Here is a 12216-nt window from a genome sequence, read left to right as displayed (position 1 = left end):
TTTTTGGAGACTGAGACCAGAGGAATCTAGTGCTAACAGCAGCTTTGCAAAGACACTGCTGGATCGTAGAAGTATTTAATAACTGGCAGGTATTAGACTGGGCTTCCAAAAAAAAGCAGGGTTTTAAAGGCTGAAAGTTGTGTGCAGAAGTGGCCTTCATCTGAAGGGAAATGTGAAAGCAAAGCAGGACAGAGGGGTCTTTGGTGGGTAGAACTGGGAGCTGGAAGCTTCAGTCCTGCTCCCCCAGCACTTTGTGGGTTACCTGGGAGAAAGAAACAGTCTTTCTGGTTTTTTGCCTAGTCCATCACTGAACACACTGAGACTTCCTGTGGCTCCAAAAGCACTCTTTAAAATCTGAAAATTGGCAAGTGCTGTTTCAAATAGGATGTTGTCTGAAAGGCCAGACACCACAATTTGTTTTTGTGCACAGCATGGAGATCAGCAAATGTGAAATGAGGATAAACTACAGCATCCATTGCACACTAGACTTGCCCTGTGCTGCCTGGATTTGCAAATCCATTCAGATGTCTGTGAGGATTTACTTCTAATAAATCCACATGATCTACTAGAATGTCTCAGGGAAATCCTTTAATTATTGCCTGTGGGTCATTAACTTTAGCAAGAGTGACTGCCCAAGCATGGGTAGGGTGTGAGCAGCCATTCTGTGGAGGAGAAGGGCTTTTGTTCTGTGTGTTTAGGAGAAAGGACAGGACCCCCACGGTGCCATGTACAGGGTAAGCCTGGGGGGAGCACCACCTCTGCTTCTAATTAGTTAATAAATTGCATTCAATAAATGCTGATCTCTGCTGCTAATACAGCAGCACAGAGTGCCTGTCAGGAAATAGGAGGTAGTTTGGGTACCACAAGCACTTAAATAACTGCAATGATGGGGTATAGCAGAAAATCACTACTAAGCAGCACGATGCGTTGCACTCCAGGGAATTCCTGTCTAGGGTCAGAGCAAGCTGTTAAATATCCGCAGAGGCGGTATTTGTTTTCCTGACTTGCTGATGAGTTGTCACACCGGGTCAGGAAGGCATGGCTACAGCAAACAGGTGACAGATGGAGCCTGCTGCTCTGGCTGCTCCTTGCACTAGGATTTCCTGCAAGCTGAAATCACCTGAGCTCAACACCAGCTTGGGGCACTCAATGCAACTCCTGGAACATGCCTCCCTTTCAGCTGGAGCACCAAACTTTTAAAGAAAGAGAGATTATTCTTGTCCACAGGGTATATTTTTTTCCTGGATTTGGTGCCAATGTGAGGGTATGTGAAAGTGTGCTCCCACGTACCTCTTCACTCACACAAAAGCAACGGAAAATGGGGAATGTGTTCTGAATCACTGCCAAAGAAATAACAAACAACTAATGGTAACAGGAAACTGTATTTTGCATGTCATTAGACTTCACTGATACAATCAAGCAAGCTGGCTTTATTCCCTAGATGCTGGCTTTGGCCTGCAACAGGATGAGCAGGTCTCCTGTTAATGAAGTACATGCAAGGTACTGCTGTGGTAAGTGTGTGCTTCTTGCCAGAGCCCAAGGCAATGAGCGCAGGATGGCAATTACAGCTTTGGGAGAGGTAACGTTTGGAAGAATATGTAATATGCAAGCTGCAGTTAAATCACAAGGCTCAACAGAGCTGGAGAGACAGCGCAGTGCTAGTCAAAATCATTCCACACATTCACAGTGGCTGCCAGATCCTGCTCTCATTTACGTTGTTGGAAACCTCAAATTTAACATCAGGATTGATTTTGAATTTACGTTTTTGGTAATGAGGTCCTTTGCTTTTGCAAATAAATGTGGGTAAGGTGACTTGAGATGAATATATGTAGGAGTCACTAATGGATTGTGATCTTCTTCTTTTGGGCAGGGCCAGATATAATTCTGCAGTAGAAAAGGCCAGCTAGCACCTGCATTGACCAACCAGATGAACCAAAAGTCTCTGCTCCAAACATCTCTTTGGGGTGAGTAGGTAGAAACCAGCAGGTCTGGTCCAGTCCAATGAGGACAGTATCCCATAAATATCAACAAAAAAGACCCAGCTCTCATTCCTGATCCTGGCCAAAAGGAAGGGTCTGTTTCTCAGGCACATTAAGACCCCAGGTGTTTAATGGGAGCCTTTCTTCCATTGTGAACTCCACATGAACCATTAAGGTAACAAGAGCCAACATCAAGGGAAATGTGCTGCACTTTGGGTCCCTGCAGGGGCTGAGAAAGCAAAAAACACATGCTTCTGTGCAACAGAAAATCTTTATTGGAATGGTATCCAAAGGATCCAGAGCTCTCTGCCTGCCTTCCCCTGTGCACACTGTGAGACGTGGCGGGGAGCAGCTCCAGCTCAGCAATCCAGCCCTGAGCCCTTCACATCACACCCAGCCTGCCTTGTCCCAGCAGCGGCCACCAGGGCAGCTCAGACCTGCTCAGGAGGCGACAGAAAACCCAGACACCACTGAGAGACACGCCTGCAGGTGTGGGCAGAACCCCAAGCCCGGGGAAGCTGAGTTAGTGTTCGGTGCCTCAGGGGAGCTGGTGAGAAGGGGGACAGTGCACAGTGGCAGCAGCCTGAATGGCACACACAGGACAGCACAGAAAGTTGGGAAGCATCTTCTGAGTAGAAGACCACGGTAGGTTAAACCTGGAAGAAAGGAACAGTAGAGAGTGGCAGTGGGCTGCCAGCTCCTGTCACGGCCCCTGTTAGACTTGGCTGTGGTGCAGTCGTGGAGGATGGCTTCCAAATTAGCAGCACGATGAGGGAACAGAACAAACTCTTAACATGTTAATACCCAGCAAGGCAGTTTGGGGAAGGGCTCATCTTCATCCTCCAAGTCCTGACGAGCCTTCAGATGCAGTATTTCCAAAAGCAGGCTGTGGAGAGATATGAAAGAAAGATGTCAGCATACAAAGGACTTTTTCCAGCTTCCCACTCTAGCCCTGGAGAAGGTTTCAAAAGACTTGAGAGAGTTGGAGCATGCAGCCAGCATTGTGCTTTCAGGACACATTTAAATAACCAGCTTTGAGCTCATGTAACACTTTTAGAAGGTGTTTCTTTTAGCTGCTCATAGTTTAAACATGGGGTCTAAAAGTTGTCTTCATGTTGCTTGATCTAAAGTGTTTTCTTTTGTTCTACTTCAGCAATGTCGGGAGCCAGTTTTTTCTTTCCTGTCTACTGGTCAGCAGTTTTGCTGCTTCAGAGGCGTGTGCAGCGGTTTTCACCTGTGGCTGACTGGAAGAGCAGGATACTGACTTGCAGAGATTGGATCTGGTTCTTACTTTTTTTTTAAACCCAGTCATTGCCACTCTGCTACTAAAGATCCTCAAAACAACACTGATTTCTGTAGAATCTTCTAAGACTAAATTAGGGAAGGATGAATATTTCGGTGTTGGAAAAAGTAACTGTATCACAACCATCATGAATCCCATGTGAGTTTCCTGTTACCGAGTATGAGAAGAGATTTATACCTGGTTTTTGAAAGCAGGATCTTGGAAGAAAACTCCTACTGAATCAGCAGTGCTCATGCTGAGACATGAGCTCCTCCCAGACTGGAAGGACTTTAGATAAAGACAAAGATTGCCAGCTTTCATTTCTGTCAGAATCTGATTTAAATCTGGCAAGGGGAAGTTGTTTTATCTACATTAAACCTTCCAGACTGGTGGAGGCATGAATTACATTAGTCAAATTAATGACAGCCTCCAGGGTTGATTATAAATTGCATATTGCCTAAGGATCACCTAAGCATCTAAGCAAGCCTTGCACAAAGGGATTTTCTCTCACTGGCTGGCAGTTGTCAGCTTCCACATGCACAGAGCATGTGGGCTAAGGGCAGAACCAGCTCTTTTGTTTTTAGGCCAGATCTGTCATCAGTGACTTCTGGTTCACAGCTGCTACTGCTTTGTGGAGGAATCCATTGAAAGCCAGTGTGAGCAGCATTGTCCATGTGTTTGTCAGGGGCAGCTTCACGGGAGCACTCCTGCAATATTCTCCTGAGCCACTGCACACAGACTGGACAAAGCTCGGAGACCAACTGAGGGACATACCAGATCTTAGTTCCCTGCATTCTTGGTTGATTTCCACATCCTTTTTAGCTGTTTTTCAGCAGCAGACAAGCGCTCCTTTTTTCTCTGTGGGGAGGCACTGACCTTGGCAGAGGGGAATGCCTGCACTCCACATGCCTCATTATGCCTCCAGCAGTTGCTTTGAGGTCAGAGCAAAGCGAGGGGTGCACTGTGGGGACGTGTTCATACAGAGCTGCCCCCCTCCAGGACAGGCACTGGTGGCTCATGTAACCCCACGCTCCTCTGTGAAAAGCAGGATGTGACACTGCCTGCCTCCACGAGGCCCTGGGTGTGCAGGCTCGGTGTATCTGCCTCGACAGCAGACTGGGTTGGGGGACACAATCCTTCCCACCAGCTGTTGAACCAGCCAGCCATGAGAGAGAGCCAGGACTGCTCGAAAAGCTGCCAACCAGCTGTTTTTCAGCATATTTGGGGCATGTTTACTGTGACTGTCTTTGTTGCCCAAAGGAAGCCCTGGAAATGAGAGCGGATAGGATGGCTGCAAGGCTCAAATTCAAAACCTACCGCGTTTTTTGGGCTGGGATGCTGAGAGACTTTCCAAGGCATAGGCCACCTCTGACCCATCCTCAGCTGAGAGCTGATCCTTCAACTTCTCCAGCTGTTTAAACAGAAAAAGAGCAGTAAACAAGGGCCCCACCATGAGGAGCTCCACAGAGAGCTGGGAAACACAGGGCAAAGGAGCTACATGTAGATTGGCTGTAGATCACTGGGAAGGATGGAGCGTTCCCTGGAGCAGGACCATTCCCGGAGGATCTGCCTTTGGAGCACTCATACCTCCTCACGTCCCCCTTCATTAAGCTGTGTGGTGGCAGTGGTGTGGGCACCCCCTGCTCTTTCCCTCCACCCTAGGTGTAAGTCCCTGTGGAGAGGAGGCTGTGTAGAGGGACGTGGCAGCACTAAGAGTCAGGACCGTGCTGGGGCAGGAGCTCTCCAGGCATCCAGACACTGCAGCAGAGGGCATCGCTTCTCCATCGCCCTGGGCTGTCCCTCTCTCTCCCCCTCACTGTCCTTGCTACCCTCCCTTGGTCGCACTGTGGACAGTCTGATGCATTTCTTCATCTTTAGCTACTCTCTGTGGACTGGGAGCATCTGCAGCCATCATCCTGACTTTTGCTTCGGCAGAGCTGCTCTCAAAGTCAGAGCTTGTGTCCCTGAGCACTGGAGAGAGAGGCTGGTGTAGCACCTGGCAGCCTCCTGTCTGGCATGATGCACTGGGATTTTTCGGTCTGAAATAAAAAGTGCCATGTGGAACTTAGCAGGATCTCCAGCACCCACGCAAACATCTGGAACAGCTGGACCTGGCCTGAGAGGGAGGAAAAATCACTCGCACTGCTTGCAGGGTTTGGGCCTCAGTGGGAGCCACGCCAAGGTCGCTGCAGACCTTTCCTGGTCTGCAGTTCCTGGGCAGTGGGTGTAGGATGGAGACTCTACTTGTATGTGTGTGCTCTGATCTGCCCAGCAGGGCTCTGACCTTCAGTAGGGCCACTCCCACAAGCAGAGTCCAGAAAAATTCTGCTTTAGGCAGGCAGTGGCTTTCTCTCCAACCTCTTACCTGATGTAGGCAGCTCATACAATGCCTAGGGAGGCAGCATGACCTCCTCTTCCCACTCCCTCTTCTCCTATGGAGATTTCATTTGGTGTTTAATTCTTTCCTGGCCTGGCCTTCGCTGCCCTTTCACTGGTGACAGAGGCAGGAGCTGCTCAGCTCTCATTGCACCAGTCTATAACCCTGTTCTCTTTTTACCTTTTCCAACTTGTGCAACTGTTTAGACCAGGTTCTGCTTTTCCCTTTTCTCCATCCATGCTTAAATTACAGCAGCAAGGGGAAGGGTATCAGGATGCAAAATGGAAGGACAGGGCACAGAGACAGCTTACACAATTGTTAACTTCCCATGCAAGAACATGCATCTATGTGTCTATGCATTCATTCCTCTCACCTCTTCAAGCTCTTCAAATTTCTTTGCCAGCTCCCAGTCTGCAAGAAGGGAGAGAGTGACATCAGTATCTGCATTGCTTCCTGAAGCTCAGATTAAAAACCATTTCTTCATTTGTGCTCTCCAGAGGTCAACAAGAAAAAACCCGGTTATCATTTAACTCCTGTTAGTGATCTTCAAATGAATGGCAGCAGAAACAGACAGAAAAGCAGGTTTTCTCTGCTGAATCCTATGGGTCCTTATCCTAATTCTCCATTATGAGGGAGGCTTCTTTTCTGCTCACCAGGCCGTAGGGGAATTGGCCCAATGAGGTCACTTAGTGTGATACCAGTCCAGGTGAAACTCTTTGCTGCTTTGTAATTTTTATCCTGCTAACTGCAAATCTCCAGTGCTGCTTTCCTGTCACTGGCTTTTATATGAAATCCCATTGCTTCCTTTAAGACTTGTTTATCTTCACATCACCCATGCAGGCAGAAGTCAGAAGACACAAATTTAGCCTAGCGCAATTTACTGATCTATAAGTCAGCAAAGATCCAGGCTGGCAGAGTGGAGCAACAGGAAAAGTCACATAGCAATAAGTGCACGGATTCCACACTTCCAAACGTTAGGGGAGCATGAGGACCTGGGGCCCAGCCTCACAGATCAGGCTTAGAGATCTCAAGGCTAATCAGTACTGTCCTACTGTCAAAAAACTATGCAGGTGGATGAATGAACTGCCCGTGCAGAAAGAGGGGAGAGTTAGGTGCCTAAGAACAGGATCTGAAACATCCAGCTGAACTGAGAAGAGCCTGGAATAGCAACAGGGAAAGCTGCAGGGGTGGGGAATTTCAGTCTCACTGCTCTTGAGGACTGAGGTACCTTTTTCCAGGGCCAAACTGATGTCATAGCCAGTTAATTTTTTAATAAGACAGATGAGCTCAGTCAAAGCTGAGTGACTGGCTACACTAGTTCTCCTGGGAGGGGAGTGCAAAGTGATCAGCTGGTTTTAAGTGCTAGTTTGGGAAAAAATGCACTAAAATAAGCAGAAGAGCCAGGAAAGAGCTAAAGAATGTTTTTGCTGGGCCCCACTAGCAAACCAAAAAACAGCCGTGGAGCTGCCTCTTTTCTCTGTTCCTAACATGGCATTGCTCTGGATCATCAGGGGGATTTAAGACATAATTCCTCTTGATTTCAAATTTCAGATAAGACTTCAGCACGCAGCAGACATTGCCAGACTTGGGCTTTTTTTTTTTTTTTTTTTTTTTTTTTTTTTTGGTGACATTTGAAACTGGGCAGGAAGGTGCCAAGAAAGAGCTGACTGCCCTCTTGGTTTCTCCTTTAAGAAAGAAAGAGTTTTGTTGAAAAATCCTGAATATTTTCTGACATTCATCCAACAGTAAAAGCAGCAGTTCTTAAGCAAATCCATTACATGAGGATTGGATTTGAGAGATGAGATGGGGATGGGGGTGGGGATGGAACCAGAAGGTGTGGGCTCTGTTCCTGGCACTATCAGCAATGACCTCAGGCAGATTCCTCCTAAGTATGTCTTTACATACCCATAAGGTAGAGACAGACAGACCCTGGCATATCTATAAGTCAAAAGTGTCACTTAAGAATTATTATTATTATTAACATTTTTACCTCTTTCAGAGTTTCAAGTGCCTGTTTCGGCTTGATTTTTTTCAAACTGTAAGTTTGGCCAATGACTGCTATGAATAGAAAATGAACAGGGGTTGAAATTTGGAACAGATTATCTCAGACAGGGAGAAGGAAGTTAATTTATGGATGAGGCCTTGAGAAACTGCCTGCTGTAAATCCACTGTCTCTGCTCTGCTCAGAGATTCATTATATTCAATTGTCTAGCAAAAAATGTAGCCTCTCCTCTAGGAGTAATAAGTACAATAATCCATGAACTTATCATAAAAATGTTATTTCTTGAATGCATCCCTTTTGCGAGAAGAATGCCTTTGTTAGTATAAGGGCTTGATTTATTTATGTTTATTTATTTGTCCCAGGCTTGTTTAACCACTGCCTCACTGCATTAACAAGGGTCTGGGGAAGAGCACTGAGTGCGTTTAAAAATGAATTTTGATAACAAGGTTTTTGCTGGGCCTCCTCTCAGCTGTTTTCACAGGGAAGGGCAGCTTCCTGCTCCGAGACCACCACGTCCAGCCCAAACCCTGTCCTGGCTGCAGAGGCCATGGGAATAGCTGACCTCTGTAATCCATTTGGTGTTTGTGATGGCTGTGCCTCCTGTCAGGGAAAGCCCAAGTTTCTCTTCAGCAGGGTCTGAGTTTAGCCACTGGTGGGTGGTTTTTACATTTGGTATCTGTTGATGGAGCACAGATAGAAAGAGCCTCTCCCTGGCCCATCTTTGGTGGCTGTGTGCGAAAAGCCAGTTGTCTCCATCTCTTCCAGCAGCAGCAGGGGCTCAGGCCCAGGCAGGAGCTTCCCCTGCCCAACTACAAACCTACCCCAAACTACACCTGACCCCAAAGGAACTCACTGGAAATTCTTCCTGAAATCCCCCTGCCCCAAATGAAAACAAGATGCTGCTGTGTCTCAAAAGCACACGGGGCTGGGTGGGGTGTGGGCACAGAGGTGACTCCCAAAGCTGGTCCATGTGCTGGGCAATGCACACAACAACTAAGGGATGGAGGGCCACAGGCACTCAGCAGAAAATTTTCCTTTTTTTTACTTAAGTACACACATGTGTTCCCAGCAAAATCTTGAGTGTCTGAGGACCTAGGGTACATGGGTTTTGGCGGCTTTACTTTGCATTGCAAAAGCAGGTCCCAGAGCCCCATGACAGAGAGCATCTGACATTAACCACATGTAGGCACCACACCGGGTGCTGCTTCCACTTTCTGAGCAGTTGCTATTTCTGAAGAACCTGAGAAGCAGGTTCCTTGCATCGATGCAAGCACAGATTCAAGAAGCAGAGATCCCCCCTCCCCTTCACTTACCAATATTTTCTGGCCTCCGCCATGCGAATTTCTTATTAAGAAGCAGAGTCAGCAACGTGTCCTCGTGATTTGTGTCTTCTCTCTCTGGGAGCACTCGGTTCTCTGCAGCACATAAACCACATCTTTCTCAATCTCATCAAATTAAAAATCAATTAATCAATTGATGCCATTAATCTCTTAATCAAATTAAGAAGGACAGGAAGTGGAAGGAAAATGTCTCCTGTCAGCGCTCACCAGGGTGGAAGGAGCTCGGTGGAAAAGGAAGGTGTGTGAGCACAGAATAAAACGTCCAGGCAGTGAGGGCTGCGCAGTGGAAGGGTGTGGGATGGGGAGCCCTCCCTGCCAGCCCCGGGCTGCTGGCCAGTTCCTCTGCAGCCTCTTCAGCACGACTGGCTGCAGAGAGCTGGAGACATCACCCTGATTTACACAGCCCCGAGCTCCTCTGCAAGGCAGGAGGAGTGGGAGCCCCTGCAAAGCCAGACAGGAGCCCACACCATCCTCTCTTCTCAAAACTGCAGGAGTTCCTCTGCTCACCCCATGCACCTTCCCAGGGCTGACAGAGGAGGGAAGTCCCTCCTCCCTGGGCTGAGGTGTGGGTACCACAGCTGAAAAGCCCTGCAGCCCCACAGCCCTTTCTCGAGCTCACTCGGCCTTGGGGCTGCTCTGTCTGATTGCCAGCAGTACTGAAGAATTCCTCCTGAACAGAGTTCAAGAGTGGAAGAACTTAAAGCAAGACCATGCAGAATTTTTCCAGAAAAAAACCTCCCCAAGCTGCTGTCTTTAAGCAATTTGGAGCTCTCTAAGAGGCCTCCTTTAGGGCACTTTCTCAGTGGTTTTACTTTAGTGGTTGTGGCCATGCCCTCAAATGAATGGTTATGAAGGTCAAGGGTTCAGCAGAAACCAACAGACACAGGGGATGAGGCTGCACAGCCTGAAGGCTCTGGGACCCTCCCAGCTCTGCTCAACAGATTTCCAGAGTCATCTGAGACTAGAACGCTGCACTAATTTTTGAGAATGACGGAACAGGAGCCAGACTTTATAGGGAGAGTGGCCATTCAAAGAAATCTTTGGTCTGAACAGCCCTACCCCACACCCAGACCCTACAAAGCCCTAGAAGATGCCTACAGAATTCCATGGAAAATACTAAGAAATCATACAGAAAGGCTTTTTTCCTCTTCTTCCAGGATCTTTAGGACTTCTCTCAATGCAGTCTCATCCAGCTATCAGCCCCTCTGAGGGGATGAGTGCAATTATTCTTGGTACACACGAAACAAAACGTTGTACCAGACGAGCCTGAAGGATGCTCAAGAAGAGTATGTGGGAATCAGCTCCATTAGCTAACATCACATAAATCTGCAGAAGCTGAGGGACGCTGGCCAAAGGGATGCTCCAAGTGTTTGGCCAGACTCAACCCTGCCTCACGCTGCGGCTGAAGCCGCTGGTGCCGATTGCAATCTCTGGAAATAAAGGCAGGGGAGCAAGCAGAGCGACCCGCAGTCAGCATGGAGTGCCATAAACCTCGTCCCTAACTATGAAGGACAGTGATAATTTTAAAATAGCTACTTTCAGTTTTTCGGGGGATTTGCTACAGGGAAAAAAACCCCCAAAACAACAACCCAATGCTATAAACACTCCAGTAAAAGCTAAACAGAAGCAGGATTTAGATAGAGTGGCCTGGGGAATATTTTGGTTGTAATTACAAAAATAAAGAGGTGATATAAGAGGAAAAATAATTTAAAAAGCAATGTTATTTTCAAGTCTATATTTAGTGGCTCTTTCCTTTTTTCCACTGCCAAGCCTCTTTGAGAAAGAGCACTAATGATTGACATTTCTCTGCAGTATAAATTTAGGTTAAGATTAATTTAAATTATGGGAGCAATACATATAAAAAGAAGTTCTGTGAAGGAAAAAAAAGTTCAGCATCACCGTACTACTGACATTTATGAGCTGTCAAATCTCATATGGTACATACTGGAATTTTTAATTTTTTTTATATTTTTTTTAAGGGGAGAGAAAGAGCTACCCTTACCAGATCCAACCAGATATTTTCACTGATTAGCAGAAGCCACTGATTGTCATACAGCCAGCTGCAGAGCAGAAGGACAGCTTTAGCCCATGATAATATGAACAGACCTCTCACTAGCACCCATGTTAACAGACTGATCAGTACAGCTCGAGGTTCGTTTTGTTTCCTTTCCCAGAGAAGTGAGTGTTGCGTTGGCCATGGCAAGCAGCAAACAGAAAGATAACCACCTACCTGTGTCATGTAGTCTGTATTCCAGCTTACCTTGGAGTAAAAAAGGGTCTCCGTGCGTGGATGGGACACACAGAGCCACGGTCAGAATGGTTAGCACTGCCAGACACAGCTGGGCAGACCACATCTTCTCCACGCTCCCAGCACCCAAAAGCATCCTTCCTTCAGGCACGGTGGAGGACTTCAATGCAACCAGCGCCAGATGAGCTCACTTTTAAGAGGCAGTGGATGTGCTGTGATTGCAAATGGCCTTTGGAGGAGGGGAGAAAAATATCTCTTGAGATATAATTCAACCTGTCAATATGATTCACTCCGTTGGGAGTGGACAGAACAACCCAGTAACATATGTCAGATGGAACCTGTTCAATATATCTCATATCAGACTGATCTAATGAATTCTGACGTTCCCACAGGCGTGCACTGTTCACGCACGTTGATATACATTCCGTACGTACGCACATTAAAAATACTCTTTCGGGGCTGCTGCTTTAACAGAGTTCAGGCATGAGGACTCCCACATTAGCATGGAAGATCTGTCTAATGTAAGATTTGTCAATTTGTCTAATGCTGCCATATTTTACCAGTTTGGACAGAATCAGGTTAATGGGGTTTTGTAATTTATCATCTCACTTCCTAGTGCCTGTATTAATTAATGTGAGAAATAATGAGTGCTGAAGTGGTGGGAAACAGAGGGGGAGAGCTCTTTTCATTTAACTGATTGGAGAATGTTGAGTGTGTCTTGCTCACTGTGACTTATGGCTTTGTCAACGGGAAAGGCATCACACCCTATTTTGGGATTATGTCTGAGTGGGGGAGTGCAGATTTGGCAGTAGGTATGGAATACGTCAAGGATGGGCAAGAGTCTTCAGTTTTTTTCTTGGGGAAAAAAAAGAAGTGGAAGGTCAGATGTTGGTTCTGGCTACGCAGCCTTGTTTTATAATTTTAGAGCAAAGTACTGAGACAAATCTCGTATATTCCATGTCTTCTCAGGCCATGACTACATTTTGGT

The 12216-nt window shown here is 46.9% G+C and overlaps 1 protein-coding gene across 2 annotated transcripts; it reads right to left on the bottom strand.

Moving 5' to 3' along the window:
• Positions 1-2231: 2231 nt before the first annotated feature.
• On the bottom strand, positions 2232-11397 carry UTS2B (urotensin 2B). 2 transcript variants are annotated; one of them, XR_005702426.2, is made up of 6 exons: positions 11241-11380; positions 8954-9055; positions 6012-6049; positions 4579-4672; positions 2784-2865; positions 2232-2635 (listed from the first exon to the last, which is right to left on the bottom strand). XR_005702426.2 is itself a non-coding variant. In XM_040074428.2 (5 exons), exons 1-5 carry the CDS (start codon positions 11362-11364, stop codon positions 2840-2842), a joined length of 384 nt encoding a protein of 127 aa, XP_039930362.1. In that variant the 5' UTR covers positions 11365-11397; the 3' UTR covers positions 2232-2839. The 2 variants fall into 2 exon arrangements, 1 of the variants encoding a protein (XP_039930362.1); XM_040074428.2 differs by having other exon boundaries at positions 2232-2865; positions 11241-11397.
• Positions 11398-12216: the final 819 nt, after the last annotated feature.

Source organism: Hirundo rustica, chromosome 10 (assembly GCF_015227805.2).
Source record: "Hirundo rustica isolate bHirRus1 chromosome 10, bHirRus1.pri.v3, whole genome shotgun sequence".
Lineage (NCBI taxonomy): Eukaryota > Metazoa > Chordata > Aves > Passeriformes > Hirundinidae > Hirundo > Hirundo rustica.
The sequence above is the reverse complement of the archived record's forward strand: the minus strand, read 5'-3'. Positions and strand labels throughout refer to the sequence as shown.